The 16,951-nt window shown below is 38.8% G+C and overlaps 1 protein-coding gene and 1 pseudogene across 5 annotated transcripts in view; both read left to right on the forward strand.

Annotated features, from left to right (window-relative positions):
* The window catches only part of Cop1 (COP1, E3 ubiquitin ligase), a 212,767-nt gene extending 206,282 nt beyond the window's left edge, over positions 1-6,485 (forward strand). For 3 of the 5 annotated variants that reach the window (XM_023710244.1, XM_012513744.2, XM_023710245.1), the window contains 2 exons: positions 3,637-3,681; positions 6,158-6,484. In XM_023710244.1, the coding sequence (XP_023566012.1) occupies positions 3,637-3,681; positions 6,158-6,175 (63 nt within the window). In that variant the 3' untranslated portion in view covers positions 6,176-6,484. Of the gene's footprint in view, positions 1-3,636; positions 3,682-6,157 lie in introns of all 5 variants that reach the window. The other 2 variants (XM_004626780.3, XM_004626779.3) reach the window with 1 other exon arrangement.
* Positions 6,486-16,532: 10,047 nt separating this feature from the next.
* LOC111815552 lies at positions 16,533-16,669 on the forward strand (annotated as a pseudogene).
* Positions 16,670-16,951: the final 282 nt, after the last annotated feature.

The raw sequence follows: 16,951 nt of genomic DNA on the forward strand, positions 1-16,951 counted from the left end.
AATGGACATTCATCTGTATACCCCATTTTTTCTAAGTTCCGTTATTGAATATTATAGGTGTGTAAACTCAGCGAAATATTCTAAAAGAGTCCAGTAGCCCATAATAGCATTGGGTCTTCTGTTTAACTGGCAATGTCAGATATTATTGACCTGAGTCCCCCACAGCTCAACTTAATAGCATGGCTTTATTTCTTATAATTTCGTCTTCATACTCCTTTGATTATTAATATGTTTGGGTTTATCTTTTTTAAAAAATAATTGTCTTGTTATATGTTCTATGCCCATAATTTTTTTTTCTTTGTTTTTCTTGAGTATTTTTAATCCATTTCTTTTCTGGTTTGCTAGCCTTTCTTTTCTATTGTTAAGTGCTTTTTCCAAAGTTCATAATACTCATGTTTAACTTTTCACAGTGTCTTCAGATTATACCGTGGTGTGTAATGGAAGAATCTTACAACAGTGTACATGTTTTTGTTATGTGAATTTTAGTTCTGTTTATGTGATAATCACCATAGCACATAATTATTTTTTGCTTTAGATACACAACTGTCTATTGAAGAAATTTAAAGATATGAAATTATGTTTTTTCTTCTTGAGTATTGACAATTTGCAGCGGTCTTCATCCCTTTTTTGTATCTGGATTTTTATATGATGTAGTATCCCTTCAACTTGAAGAATTCCCTTTAACATATTTTTATAGTATAAGTCTACTTGATACGATAGAACAAGGAGAAACAAATAATATATAAACTAATGAGCAAGGAAATGTTCTAGTAAAATTTAAATACACAACTCAGGCAGTGACATGGTATATGTGTGTAGCCCACAGGTAATGCTTTCCTGAAGCCAGGTATAAAGAAGCATTTACCTTAAGTCTGGTTTAGCCCTACTATTAAAGGATGGCACACCCAGCCCAAGATTCTGGTCAATTCCCTGAAATGCCTTAATGACCTGAATGCTTCCAAGCAGAAAACCAGGACAATTAAGACTGTTTGCTTCCCTTCTCCAGGCGATTGCAGTCCTATACTGCCTAGCGCTGAGTGTGGCCTGTGGGTTATGTTCAGTTTTCTAATTTTTATACTGGAAGATCAAATCCAGCTTAGCATCTTGCTCGTGATTTTAACATCCTGGAGGTAATGGCTCTTTAGCATGCTACCAGAGAGGAAGCTGAGTAGTTGTAAATTCGTGTTAGTATACTATCGCTGACATTATAAGCAGGTTAATGTTTGTGTGGTTCTGTTTTTAGAGACCTGATCATTTTTATTGTCTTAATCTCTTCCTATTGTGAAAAAAAAGATAACAAATACTTTATTAGCTTGTTTTGGAGAGAGTTTTGCTGCAGAACTGTCAGTTTCCAGAACAGAAGGAGATAATGAGAATTGCTGCCTGGCATTTTTATTTCATTTAGCAAGTGAAAGCAACCTATCGAGCCAGAACTTATTAAGCTCTGCATAGGACAGTGAAGTGACAACTCGCAATTATCAGTCATGCAAAATACAAGCAAGACTCATTGAGAACTTACATGTAATAACTTTGTATGTGTTACCATCAGATCTCTTCTGTTAGAATTAAGGAAAGCTGGAATTATTTTTCTGCTGTGTGCAAAATTAATTTATCTTAGACTAGTATCTGGCTGACAGTTTAATCCTTTTTATAAATACATGATCTTTTGATTGAGAAGTACTGAGATGTAAAGTCATTTTTTAATTACTTTTAATAGTTTTAAGTGTATAAGAATTATGCAGGCACTGTACCGTATTTATATCATTCCTAGAAGATCACTCAAACTGCACAGTGAATTTATATGATAGCTTTTTAATAAGTAACATGTTCAGTGAATAAATGAAGTATTCATCTGTCTCTTATCAGCAAAGGTGTCATGTTAAATCCCTCTTTACATCTCTTGACATCGTCTATGAATGCCATACTAGACATGGGTTTACATAAAGTATTTGTTCATGATGAGTAATTATCAGATGTCTTCTTTCTAGCATTCTGTGAGGTATAGGCTTCAAACCCAGCTTGTGTAATTATATACCTAAATTATTTATGAGGAACATATCCCATCAAAAATCCTAAACTCGGGGCCAATGAGATAGCTCAGTGGAATAAGCACTTGCCTGGCAAGTGCAAGGGCCTGAGTTCAATCCCTGGTTCCACCAAAAAAAAAAAAAAGCTATTTCCACATGTTGATTGTAGAAAACAATCATGACTGGGGGTTGGGGGTGGGTGGGTACTGGGCCTCGAACTCAGGACTTTGTGCTTAACAGGCCAGCACTTACGATGCTAAGCCATTTTCCCTGGCCCTAATGACCGTGACTTTAATGCTATCAACACTGACTATGTTGAAGAAGTGCTGTAATCCTGTTAGCAGTTCTAGGATTTAAAAAAAAAAAAAAAAAAAAATCCTGGGACAGTAGGAGAAATTAATTGCTTTTTTATGTGTCAGTAGTAACATAAAAAATTCCAAATGTAGCTTTACTCAGAATCAAAGATACAAAGAGAAATGTGTGTCTTCTACCAGAAAAGCCCAAATTGTTTGTGTCAAGGAAGCTAAAGAGTGTAACTCAGCTTGGCTGAAGTGACTTGAACACCCTACAAACCAAGAGTTCTCTTTCTTACACTTTTCTGGCAGTTTGGAGGACACACATGCTTATCAATTGTATCCTTCATTGAAATTCAGCCACTTGGTCTGTTTTCACATAGCTGTCCATTGGATTCATTCTTTGCAGCAGCTAAGAGGCCTCGTGGCCATCTTAAGTGTGTCACCCCTTAGATCTTTTTACTCCAGAGTGCAAAGGACTGCAGACTGTGTCCAACCTCTGGCCCTCCTACTAGCCCTATTTCAAAGGAGACATGTCCTAACTCCTACATTTTTTTTTTTTTTTTTTCTGGAACCGGTTATTGAACTCAGACCCTTGCACTTGCCAGGGAAGTGCTTGTTCTACTGAGCCATCTCCCCAGCCCCCAACTCCTACTTTTTCAGATTATTTTCTGATAATTTTTCTCCATTTCTGTGTGTGCCTTTCCTACTTTTCAGAAAAGCCTCTCTGCTTAAGGTTTAGCATATAAAAAATAGCTTATGATACAAGTTTTCATTTGAGTAATTCAAGATTATTAATAATGCATTTGTTGAATTATAGAATATTTTGTTTAAAAAGATAGCCTTACTTCTCAAAGAAAGTATTCCCATTTTCTGGGTTCCTAATTGTCAGTGACTACCCATAGATATTTGTGCCACGATACTGGCAACATTTACTTGCGAGGCTGGGATTTTATGGCAGAAATGGACTGAAAGGGTAGCCGCGGAAGCAGTTGCACTCTTTTGTTTTCCCTAAGGATTCTCACGTATTATTTCAGTCTTTGTCTTGGCTTTCCTTTCATTGATAGCTCTTTTTTCTTTTACTTTCCTTGATAGTCAGAAGTTTTTTAATCTACTTGTAACTTTTTTATTAAAACTTAATCTTCAAAATGTGGGGTTTTATGTTTAAAACTCATAGTTAAAAGCATAAGTTGAATCTCCGTTTTTAGCTTCTATTGGTGTCTTAGGGAGAAGTGAAGAAAGGATAAAGGAAATTATTCTCTTGGACTGCCCTCCAGGAAATCCTCTATATTTTACAAGCTCTTGTTCTTTTCTAGGAGTCCAATGTGCTGATTGCTGCTAACAGTCAGGGTACAATTAAGGTAAGCTGTTTTATACATCTTCATTTTAAAATAAGATCCATTTTTAGACTATCACAGGATCATGAAAATAGATCATTGTGTGGAGCTTGAGAAACCATTCCAAATTATGGGTCTCTGTCCTTGAAAACATCTTGATTGAATGGGGAAAGAAGTGGGTAGCTTTCAACTATGGAGAAGATAGTCTTTGTTGAGGTTGTATAGATTGATAGGTGGTCAGCTTGAAAAACAGATGGATTTTGTTGCACAATCGCTGTGGGCCGAGCACCATGTAACCTCTTAACAGCAGTGCTGCTATCCCACTGAGCGTCCAGTGCACAGAGTTCAAGAGATAGCAAGGCGTGCTTACTTATGTACATGCTACGCTTACACATGTCCTGCTCTGAATTGTATTCTTTTTCTTCCTTCTCATCCCTGACAAATATGTTTTTCCTCAGTTGCCAAAGTAGGGTCAGGCAAATGGGGTTTTTAGTGTTCGCTTGAAGATTCATTGATGATGTGATCATGCCAACACTGAAATTTTGTATGCCCCTTGACACATGGTGTGTCACAAATTCATACATAGTTTTTCATATACTTTCCTTTGTAGGTAGAAACTCAAGAAAGTAAAAAAAAAAGTAATTATATTATTGAATGTTTAGCCCTTGGGCATGGTATGTTGGATAAATAAATCCTGAGCTAAGCAGTAAGCTTTTGAAACAGAACACTGTTTTGGTGGAGGCATTTATTAGCACATATTGTAGGATTGCCTTTTCTCTGCAAGAATTTTTTCTGAAATATCACAGCATATTTTTTTATGTACTGTGGGCTATTTCACCTGCCAGTGAGCATTGATTTTGTTATAGTTTTACATCTATCCTAAGTAGAGAGTGACCCAGGCTCCAGGGGGCAAATAGAAGCCTAACACATCCTGGGTAAACTCAAAGCAGAAGGACAGTAGTGTTAGCTGGTATGGTCTGATAGAAAGTAGAAAAGTCTTTGAATCTTTGATATAAATCACATTCTATAGTCTGTCAGTCTCTTTATCTCATTCTCATGGCAAGGCATAAATTGAAAAAGGGGCACTTGATTCTTTAAGAGATTTGGCCTTGGAAGCAACTGAGTTTACTAATGTCCCTGGAGAAACTCAAAGCTTCATTGATACTCACAGAATCTCACTGACAAATTTAAGATTCTACTCAGTAGCAATGACATGTCATAGTAAGTAGCCTCTGTGCCTGAGAAAGACAAAAAGCGTTATGGGAGCATGACTGTACGTCAAGGCTTAGAAGAGCAGGAGGAAAAACATTGAATATTTAGGTCTTTACCCCCTGGAATTGCAGTCTCCCTATAACATCTTTTTGACAATATCTCATAATTACTTTAATGTTCTCTGTCTTTCCTTAACCATTTATTTGACTTTTCATATTCTTATGTGTAGTTTTAGCAATATCACAACTAGCTTTTATGACAAAATGCAGCATTTAACACTGACAAAATATCCTGACATTAGATGATTGGCCAGGAAATAAAGGAGTAGATCCTATATATCCTGATTATGATTGCCACTGTGTGTTAGTGTTTGATCCAACTAGTATTTATCACTACAAGAAAATACATTGATTAAAATCCTAAACAATAACATTTCAAATTTTCACAAAAATCTGTGATGGGTGGGCCAGCCAAATAGCTCAGTGGATTAAAGCGCCTACTTAGGCAGACGCAGGGGCAGGGACTCCCAGGGCCTGCTGTGCCCTCCCCACCCCCCGGGTACACTGAGAAGGCAATTGAGACTGGACATGGTGGTGCGCTCCTGTAATCACAGCACTTGGGAGGCTGTAAACAGGAGGATCACTGTTTATAGTGATCTAAGTTCAGATGTGTACACTTTCTAAAAATTCTACGCAGTGAGACCCTGTACACCCTGTCCTAAATACAAAAAGAATAATAATAAAAATAAAGAATATATGATGAGCCAGGTGTGGTGATGTTCTCCTATAATCGCAGCAGACAGGAAGATCACTGTGAGTTTGAGGCTAGCCTGGGTCACATAGTGAGATCAGGACCAACCTAGACTACACAGTGAGACCCTTCTAAACAAAGCAAAACAAAATGAACACTAAAAAAATATGTAAAGATGTCAGTAGGTATTCAAAAAATGTTGTCCATGGGGCTGGGGAGATGGCTCAGTAGAATAAGTGCTTCCCTGGCAAGCACAAGGGCCTGAGTTTAATCCTCAGTTTCACCAAAAAAGAAAAAAAAAATGTTGTCCTTGCCAGTTCATTTATCCATGTTTTATTCTGGAGATAACTGATCTCAAAGAGTTTATGCAACAATAGAAAAGGATTAATGGTTTAATCCCTTCATGCCAGTTAGTAAACCTTTTTTATTTGGTTTATTTGGTCTTTTGTTCATGCGTGTAGGTGAGATTCATTAAACCCCTTTATATTTTAAAATTATTTTATGAAACTGTCTTTTTTTTTTTTTTCTCTACAAATAGGTGCTAGAATTGGTATGAAGGGTCTGCTGAAATCACATTGTGCTTGCTCCTGCCGAAACACATCTGTAGCTGATGAGAGGAGGAACAGAACTGTTATGTACTATCTCTCCCCAAAGTCATCATGGATTTTGGATGTATTTTGAGTACTTTTTCATTTTTTCCTTCTTTATGACCTTTGGGACATTGGAAATACCCAGCAGACTCCACCAGCAGTGTGACTTGGTGGACTTTGCTGCTGTTGGTGGTGTGGTTATCTAATTTTGTGATAGGGAAACAAATTCTTTTGAATAAAAATAACAAAAAATAATAAAAGTTTATTGAGCCACAGCAGAACTGGAAAAGTTTTTGTCGAACATGATAAAAGATACTCTTCAAGAAGTAGCACACTAAAATTTTTAAAAAGTGTACACATCTGAACTTAGAGTAATGTGCCAGTGAATAATTGTAGGCCCGTATTTCCCAGCCTCTTGGGGATTATACTTACTAATGTAAACAATATAAAGTTACAGATTTCTGTCAGTGAACCTAATGTTTACAGTGAAAGAGAGGACTTTATGAATTCCTTTCTTCATTTTCTGGTCATGTTTATTTCTTCACGCAGTACTTTACTCCCTACTCCCTCTAGATTTGCCACAGGTCTGAATTTTTGACCAGTTAAGCTCAATTGAAACACAAAAGTCAGTCTTTGCATTTGTATCAGCTAGTTCTCTCTTCGCCTTTTACATGTCGTGCATACATACAGTGAGTCCTAAGTGTGGGCACCAAATCAATTTACTTTATAAAAATCATAATTATCAACTAATTGTAACTATTAAGACCATCCAAGGCTGAGCAATGCCTTGGAGCAGGGGTCAGCAAAATTTTCCTTAAAGGGGTCAGGTAATAAGGTTTTAAGGCTTTCCAGGCCTTGTGGTCTTCATTGCATCTACTAAGCTCTGTCAGTGTCACAGGAAAACAGCACAGACCCTATGTGAAGGAACGAGTGAGGCTGGGGAAGAAGAAGTGGAGGGTCAGGCTTTGGCCTAGAGATCATGGATTGCCAGCTCCCGGCTTACAGGAAAAGTCTCAAGCCCTTTCCTAGATTTCTCAGCCATACAATCTCTTCAGTTGTCCAGTTATTTTTATAAGTCATTTTCAGATTACAGAAGGAAAGAAGTTAGTAAAACAAAAATAACAATTAATGAACTACTTTAAAAGCTTGAACACGTTTCAGCAAAAGATAAAAACAAAATTATACTGTACATTTTATAAAAATGCAAACTTAGAAAAGGTTGATTGGATAAAGAGAAGTATGATTAGGGTAGTCAACATGTGCCATTCTGTTAGCTAAATAACTGCAACCCACAACATGATCATGTTTTATTACCTGAAGCCAGGTAGATGTTGGAGTTTAGGATTTTTGTCAACATTAGAGAAGTAGTCTGCATAATATATATATATATATATATATATATATATATACACACACACACACACACACACACACACACACACATACTTGCAAGAGTCTGGGGAAATATTCCACATCGGATACATTAATACTTCAGCAAAATGTATGAATTTTCATGTGTGGGAGTCATTAAATTAATAAAAGCAAAACAACTGTATTGTATTAGTTCAGGTCATGTTTTAATTACCCAACAAGTTTGCCTCAAACTTACGGGAAATTTTTTAGTTTCTAGAGCTTGAAAAGAGTTAAATTTTACTAGTTTCTGGGAAATATGACCTGATAAACTTATGAATGGAATTCTGAACAGAAAAACTAGTATTATTCAGGAAGTTCCACCCCTCACCAAGGAAAATCTTGATACTTGGACATGGTTTCCAAGACGAGTGAATGACCTTTTGTAAAAATATAGAAAGACTATTTAAATGTGGATTCTTTACTTAAGGCAATTCACTTAGAGATATATCCTGAAAAAAAGTCACTAAAATTAAATGCAAAACAAAAGTGGCATATGACTGAGGTACACCTTAAAACAATTATAGACAGTGGAACATTAATAGGCAAAGAGAGGGCTGGGGAAGTAGCTTGGGAGTCTAAGCCTCTGCCTGGCAAGCCAAAGACTCGGGTTCAGTCATCAGTAACACACATCCTGCTGGCCACTGAAACCAGGTGTGGTGGCGCACGCCTGTAATCCCAGCCCTGGGGAGACTGAGATAGGAGGATCACTACAAGTCCAAGCTGTGTAGTGAGATCCTGTACCAAATAAGTAAATAATATAACATAGGCAAGGGCTGGCCAGATAGCTCAGCGGACTGCTTAGGCAGAGCGAAGTGACCAGGGGTCGATCCCTGGCATGCCATGTCATCCCCACTCCCAGGGATTGCTAAAATGTAATCCCAGTACTTGGGAGGCTGAAAACAGGAAAATCACTACGAGTCTGATCTACATAGACCCTGTAGACCTTGTACTAAATACATTAAAAAATAAAGTAAAAAATAAAAAGGAGAAAAGGCCAGTGTTTTGGAGCCTTCTAAGAGACAGTTAGGAATTTGAATTCTTATAGCACAGTTGAAGGTTAAAGGGAATGATAACTGATTTATGAAGAGTGGATGAAGCAGGGCAAGAGTTCATGGGAGATTGGGCATGAAAAGCATGGTTGTAAGACCTAATCAGCAGTGAAACTTGGGAATCTCCTAGCCATAGTGTTCATAAGTTCTAGGCAAACCCAGAAGCCCTTGTCCTAAATATAAGGGTAATGGGTCATTATCCTTAACGTAATTGTGCAGCTTTAACTAGGATTTATTACTTTACCTGGGCATATTAGTCATATAACTGATGTTAACACTTGTAATAGCATCACCCTCTAGTACTTTCAGAGCTTCTGGTAAATTGGTTAAGTGTTTCTGAGCCATCGAAGAGAAAATTCAAGGGAGATTGTGCAGTTACTGGTTGAGCTCCCACTTTGAGGAACTGTGTACTAGGGATAGATAAAATAAGACATGATCCCTATCCTCAAGAAGCTTATTGTTCAGTGGGAAAACCAATGTACAAGGTAGGATAAATGCCACAGTAGACATAAGATATAGTACATTGAAAAAAATATATTAGCCTAGAATAGCAGGTGATGAAGGGCTGGGAGTAGAGGTAGTTGTCAGGACCTTTTCCCTGAAGGAGGGATCTTAGCTGAATCTTAAAAAGCACTTAACAAAGGCACAAAGGAACATTTAAGACAAAGGGAAATATCAATAACCTTCATGGCCAAGAATGGGATAGTTGAACAGTGAAGAAGTATTGGATTGTAATCCAGAATATAAAACACCCATGAAGCTATAGTATTAAACAACTAGATAAGTAAATGGACAAGAGACATTTTCTATGCAGAATTCTAAATTATTTACATGGATACTCCACCCCAAACAAATGGAGCATAGCCCCACTCATTAGGTATGGGCTGTGACTAGTGGCTTTTTCCCCAGAGAGTACAATGCAGACAGGAAGAGAGAAGGAGAGAGAAAAAAATTATAAAAAGAAACTTCTTACATCACCTTAGTCATGGATCAAAGTCAACATCAAAGGTGATATGTTGATAAAAATATACTATTTGTAGAAAGTTATGAAAATGGTCCTTTAACACTGGTCTGAAAAACAAAATTTATCCCATAACACCTGTCTAAATGAGGAAAACAGACAAATCTCTCCTGAGAGATATCCTACTAAGTACCTGACCAGTCATGTGAAAGTGGCAAAATCATCAAATCAAAAAAGTGAGGAGCTGTCACATTCCTGAGGAGGATAAGGACACTCAAGCAAATGCTGTATGCTACTCTAAGTGGAATTCAGAAATACATTAAAGGATATCTAAATATCTAGTTTACTAGATATTAATATATCAGTATTGGTTCATTAAATGAAACAGTTATACCTCATTGATGCAAGATTCTAACAGGGAAAAAGTGAGTGCACGGAATAAGGGTGCTCTGTCTTTGCAACTTTCTTGTAAATCTAGAAAACTTCCAAAATAAAAGTTTTACAAAAGATGGATGGGCTGGAGAGATGGCTCAGTGGTCTAAAGCAGCTACTTGGAACAAGCTTGGCAAAGCACAAGGACCGCGGTTCGATCCTTCAGCACCACATGCCAGCCAGCCTCGCCCCCTGGTGGGCTGAGCTGGCGCCACACACACACAATAAATAAACGTAATAAATAAATAAATAATTTAAAAAAAAAAAAGATGGAGACCTTTTGGCAAGCACAAGAACCCAAGTTGAATCCTGGTACTGCATGCTGTGCCAGCCCCTCACCGAGCCCACTGCTGAAACCAGGCATGGTGGCGCACACCTGTAGTCCCAGTGCTGGGGATGCTGAGACAGAAGGATCACTATGAGTCCGAGCTCCACAGCGAGACCGTTTACCAAACAAATAAATAGAAGGTTTTTTTTTGTTTTTGTTTTTGTTTTTTTAATGGAGGCCTTCGTAAGAGTATAAAGATAGGTCAAAATATATGAAGTGCGAGACAGTGCAGTGGAAGTCAGAGCTAAAGAAGGACACACAGGAAACCACAGTGATCACTCCAGCTGGCACTGAACAAAGTAGAGGCAGAGTGTATGGAATTGCAGATTGCTGTTCCAGTCTCAATTCTGTCACTGAGAAATAGTATAGACTTGCAAAGGATGGTAAATCTGTTGACTCCAAATTTATCTCTAAAATTCTGCTTCTTTGCATTGAAACTCTCAATCAATAAACTGAAAACCTGAAGATTATTTAAAGCCTGTAGTCATTGTCGTGTCTGAGTCACATCTGCCATTTGTTCTCTGTACCATCTCAGTATGAGGAGCAAATCTTCCCTTTGCGTATGATTTTAATTTGTTCTGAGTTTTCTGTAAGTCATCAGTTGTTTCCTAGTTTGAGAAGCAAACTCCTTAATGCCCAATTTTCAAGAACAGCCTGGATTGAAAGCAGGTAGGGATTCTCATAAATACTAAAATCAAGTTCCCAAACATGATAGGATCCAGGTTAACAAACTGCCGTATGAAGTACTCAGATGCTCTGAAGATTTAAAGAATTTTCGTAAATAAATTCACTATTGCTTTGTCAACATGCTCAACCCGTGACCAGATGTTTAGGAGCCTGTTGGAAGAACTGTGGGGTCTTTAGTATTTTCAAGAGAAAAAAACAAGGCAGACAAGTAAACATACTCAAAATGTAAATACTCATCTTTAGTTTTATACACATGAAAGAAAGGTTTATCTCAGGGGTTGAGGGAGCTTCGGTCATAAATGAGTGCTGGTGGACGTAATGGACATAGGCAGTTGCTCTGCAGAGGGGAGAAAGCCCTTGCTCCACTTTGTGGGTGTGGGTTCATTCGCTTAGTTACAGGGCCTGTTATGTGGTGGCCAGCACTCTAGGTCAGGAGTCAGTGGCCTTTTTCTATGAAGGGCCACTAAGGCTTTCTGAATCATAAGGTCTCATCACAAGTACTGTAGTCTGCCATCATAGCGTGTGAAAGCCCTCAGCAAAATGTAAACTGATGGGGCTGTTTTAATAAAACACTGAAATTTGGATTTCAATGAATTATATCACAGAATCTTTTTTAAAAAAATCTATTTTAAGCTTTTAAAAACATAGAAACTTTTTGTTACACCCATACGGAAAAAGGCCACCACCTGGATTTGACCTTCGTGCTGTAGTTTGCTGACCCTTTTTCTAGGTGCCAACCATGTAGCAGGGACTGAGAAGGAAAATGGGGGTCATTTTTCTGCTGAGCTTTCATTCTTTTGGTCAAAAAAACAACAGAACGGTATTCCCTTTCCAACATAGTATACCTCCAGCACAGGACCCTGGGAGGCCATTTGGGACATCATTGATTAAAGTTTGAATAAAAGCTTTTTTAATTTTTTCAGAGTTTCGCTGCTGTTTCCACAAGAGTGCACGCAAGCCATGTGCAGCCACCTTCGTGCGTAGTCTTTCTAAGAAAAAGTGACAGTGTTCAAGTTGCAGCTGAGGGGACAGGCATTTAGACATTATCTGAGTAGGCTGTGAAGGTCTCTACAGTGCTGTACTCACTAACCCTCTTTGGGGCTGAGGTTATTTTCACTGAATGCACTGAAAGATTTGTTTCAGGTAGCCTGTTGAATGTTGCAGATGCAAATATTTTAGAAGGCTATCCCACCACACTGTTCCTCCCTGTTTCTCCATTTCCTTTCTAGTTCTTCACCGTGTGCTGCGGCAATTTCCTTTCTAAATACAAAGGAAATTTCTCAGGCTCCTAGCATTTAAATGAGGACTTAGAACCCGGTGTTTTCTTGGAATGACTGTTTCATAAAATATTCATACATATTTCGCAGTCTTTGTACAGTGGCTAATTTTGCAGCATTAAATTTTGATTGAATACTTAATTCACTTTAAGTTTGAATAAAACTGAGCCACTGTGGGAGATGAGCCTATTTCTCCAGTTTTTTTCTTGTATTTAAAGGCCAGTTGTCAATGTGTTTAAGGAAGTCCTCACTTCCACTTCCCACCTTCTGCTTGCCTGATCCCAAGAGACGTGTCTCAGGAGCTCCATGCTTCTCTGGGGAAAGGCAGCCTTGTATTCTTAGGGCTGGGTTGTGATGATTCTGTACTACTGAATTACAAAGCTTTTCTGTACTATTTCAGTAATACATCTCTGGAAAGGCCTCTGGTACTCTTTGAAATTAAAAAGCAGACCCTGAATACAGGGTAGTACTTAGCATATGGGATTAAAAATTTAATCACACCTCTTCAACTTTTCCATTGTGAAGAATAAAGAAGCATAAAATATAAAAGTTGCCCCCCCCATAAGTTTAAAGCCATAAGCTAGAAGATGAACAGCAAGTCTATACAATGAATGTATCCCTTATGCACTCTGAACATGGTATCTGTCTACGTGAACTGACCTGCCAGCGGCCATCATCACAGCTGTATGGGAAAAGTGGCTTAGAAAAATGCCCAATGTGCAGTGTTTGCAATGTCTTTTCCTTCTGCACGCCTTGGCTGCAGGCTGAAAAGCAGCATCACCTCCACTCGTCTTCCTCTGCACAGATGATTGGAAGAGAAAAGAATGGGGACTATAGGAGCAAGCGTTTTGGTTTTCAGGGTAACCTTTGGTATCACATCTGTGGGAGCACAAGTTGAAGCCAAAACTGCTGTTGCCGTGTTTCAGCCCCAAATTGAACCAAAGTCAACCTTGGTTCTAATTGTCAGGCAGTTTTCCCTCCATATTAAGGTCTGTCTCGATAGTATCTGTGTCCCTCTAATTTCCTGATTGCATCATGAAAGAAAAAATGTCTTTTCCCGCTCTCATTCCACCTCTTCTTAGGTTATAGTAGGCAGTACAAGTGATTTCAAGTGTTCACTTACCTGTGTGTGCTTATTTCTCCATTTACCTAACAATCTCCAGAGAACCTTGACATTGGTTTTACCTCCTGTCTTGGGCTGAGGATGGGAAACGAGGGTCAGGACTAAGGACATGTTACTCAAGACCTAAGATCTCAGTATATTTTAGTAAATAATCCACTTCTCTCCATTTTAAGTCAAAAGACCTAAACTCTCATCGAATCTGCTAGGAAATTGAACATCCTGCTCTTCAGGAGTCCTCATGCAACCCCACGAAGGGCAGCCTCGCCTGTAGTTGACAACCGATAATCCATGAGTTCTCAAGACAACCTTGGTTCTGATTGTCAGGCAGTTTTCCCCCCTATATTGAGCGAAGAACAGACTACCCCTTTCCATCCTCTACACTCACTAGGCCTAGTTCTTTCTCTGTTTCAGACAAGACACTGGGCCAAGCATTATGGAAGACTGAAGCAGAACAGGTCATGACCCCATTGTGGAGATTCAGGCAGATAGGCACACCCAAAAAATAACTTGATGTCATAGAAAATCTACAATGTAAATACTGTTTTGTTTAAAAAAAAAATGACAACATTCCAAAAAAAGCTAATTGCATATATCTTAGTGACAAAATTATTTAAAATGCTGATTTAGCAAATAACCACTAGGAAGAGAGTATACAATGTGTTAATTATTGAAACTGTCCTACCAATTTGATTTGAAACTGTCTCATTGCTATTTGTTTCTCAATAAAATTATGGGGGGGGGAAAGGCTGATTTACTAGATGTTGAGTGAGTTAACTATAGATGCAGGATTTGAGTAGCATCCAAAAAGTACCTGCATTGTATGGCCACTTAACTACCACCAACAAAGCCAGTGCTACATGGCACAGTGGTTCCCTTCAAGGCGGTGCATGCATGTGCTGATCCTGTGTATGAAGATGCTAAGGAGCCTTCTAAGTGACAGAATTGATTATCTGGGGATAATTCATGACAGGAAGGAGTTCACGTAGGCAAAAGAACTCTGAGCCCATCAGGTTCTTAAAACAGAATCTTGATCCTCCCGTGTAGGTGATGGAAGTGACAAGTCAACTGTGAGTCTTTAAACGTTTAGCCACTCAGCTGCACCAAGGTGAGGGCCTAAATGGATTATTGTCTCAGATCCTTTTCAGACCTGAGAATCTGATCGTAATTCATTGATTCAGAGAGAAACTGGTGGAATACTTATTTCCCTACTCTAAGGGCTAATGCAAATTAAAAGTAAGGGCTTTATTTTCCCTATTGAAAAGAAAGGACTCCCCTGTGCCTTTTTTGCAATTTCTTTAGTTTTTAAAAATATATGTAGAGGCTGGGGAGATGGCTTAGTGGAATAAGCACTTCCCTAGCCAGTGCAAGGGCCTGAGTTCAATCCCCCATTCCACCAAAAAAAAAAAAAAAAAGTCTGTAAATCTTTTTTTTTTTTTCCTGGAACTGGGCATTGAACTCAGGCCCTTACACTTGCTAGGGAAGCGCTTATTCCACTGAGCCATCTTAATGATGAAGTCTCTTGCCAGACTCTCAAACAGTAATGTTTCTTCAAAGGCCTGGGAGCCATCTCTATGAGATGCACATGTCCAGATGAGATGTCCCAACCTCTCAGGGACTGCAGGAGCCTAAGAGCCTAACTTCATTGGGCACTTCACTCCAATTTGCAAAGTCAATTATCTATTATTAAGATAATTGATTAATAATTATATTTATATAATATTATTTGAGATAAAAGATGTATGCTTTTCCTCTGGAGAAAGCCACCAGCGTGGTTTGCCCAAATATCATGATGAAGTTGGAACAGCCTCTGTGAATGCAGGTGCTGACCGAGTCTTCTTCCTTGAGGACTGTGCTACATCCCCAAAGAGCCTGGGTGTCCTGGGGTGCACCTGCTTGGTTATGTGACGAACAAGAGCTGTTTTGCTTGTTACAATCTCTTAGCCAACTGCTGGTGTTTGCATCACATTCTGGTTCCATAATAAAAGTGTTTTGTTTCTCTGTTATCTCTTTGGGGATTTCTGTATTGGGAGAAAATTGTGCTCTTAATTATATTTCCCAACAGTTTTGGCAAATGAATGTGGGATGTTGGGGAGCTGCTGAACAGAACAGACAGCTGAAGGTCTGTGGCCATGCAACAACCAGGGGAGAAGCCCTGAATTGGAGAATTTCTCCGTGTGTCGCCACAGTTTTGGCACAGTAGTTGGGTGAGCTTCCCTTTTCCAAATGCAAGCTTTTGAGCAAACACAGGACCTAGGCATGTGGAAATCTCATCCTGATCCCCACTAGCTTTGATGGTGGAAAAATGCAGGATGCCAGGAGTGTTGCCTGTAGTCTGTCACATAAATGGTTAACATCTCTGTCACATTTGCAGCATGACCTAGCCCTGCAGTAAGTGACTGGTATTTATGAAGCAAATTTCACTCTAAGAGAAAAAACATTTATTTATTTTGAGACAGTGCTTCACTAAGCTTAAGGCTTTTCTTGAACTCTTTATTTAGCCCAGATTGGCCTCAGACTCACAGCTATCATCCTGCCTCAGCCTCCCAAGTGCTGAGGCATGTGCTATTATATACAGGTCTTTTAAAAGAAAACCTTAAAATGATGTAGACAGCCAACAAGAGAGAAGAGCGCTTCATCTTGTCCAAAAATCATTTCTTGATCTGTTGTTCCTGTTCCCTTGCCCCTCCCATCTCACTTAACCCCCCTGCTTCACACTCGACTACTGAGAAGGAGCAGATGAGTAGTTTCTCTCCTTCATGGGTTTCCCTAAGAAGAGAAAAAAGGACACAAGAGTTGCTGCTGGCTTCCCTTCCCTGTGGAGGAGGTAGAATTGCGTGCCTCCTGGCCCAGCTCAGAGTCCACTTCACATCCTAAACCAGATCCTCTGTCCACGAACCTACACACCATTCAGTCAGTGTGACTGAGACCATGCACATAAAGGACCAAGGTCCTGGAATACGTAAATAAAGGGCAGTGTCCCCATGCAAAGGTAGCAAGATGTTATCATATTTCCAGTATTTTATAAAGACATTTGCATAAGGTATTTGAAAATTGTGTTGTATGAAAGGAGAGAAGGTTAGCATTCCCCTTGACAAAGATGGAAGAGGCCCTAGGAGACTCAGGTCAACAACTTCTAACATTGACAGTCAAGTGGAAGACCCAATACTATTATGGACTACTGCACTATTTTGGAATATTTTGCTGAGTTCACATACCTATAATATTTAAATGATGGAACTAAACAAAAAAAGGGGATATAGATGAATGTCCATTTTGAATCTGTGTATTCAAAATGGTTAGGATAGATATACAGCTACATTCTCTTAATTCAATGAATAGAGGGATTTGTTCTAATAGTGTTTGTAAATAGGATATCATGTCTGCATCCTGTACAACAAACAACCACTAGGAAGGCAGTATGCAATGTGTTAATTATTGGAACTGTCCTGCCAATTTGATTTGAAACTGTCTC

This window comes from Octodon degus, unplaced genomic scaffold (assembly GCF_000260255.1).
Source record: "Octodon degus isolate 3935 unplaced genomic scaffold, OctDeg1.0 scaffold00017, whole genome shotgun sequence".
Classification (NCBI taxonomy): domain Eukaryota; kingdom Metazoa; phylum Chordata; class Mammalia; order Rodentia; family Octodontidae; genus Octodon; species Octodon degus.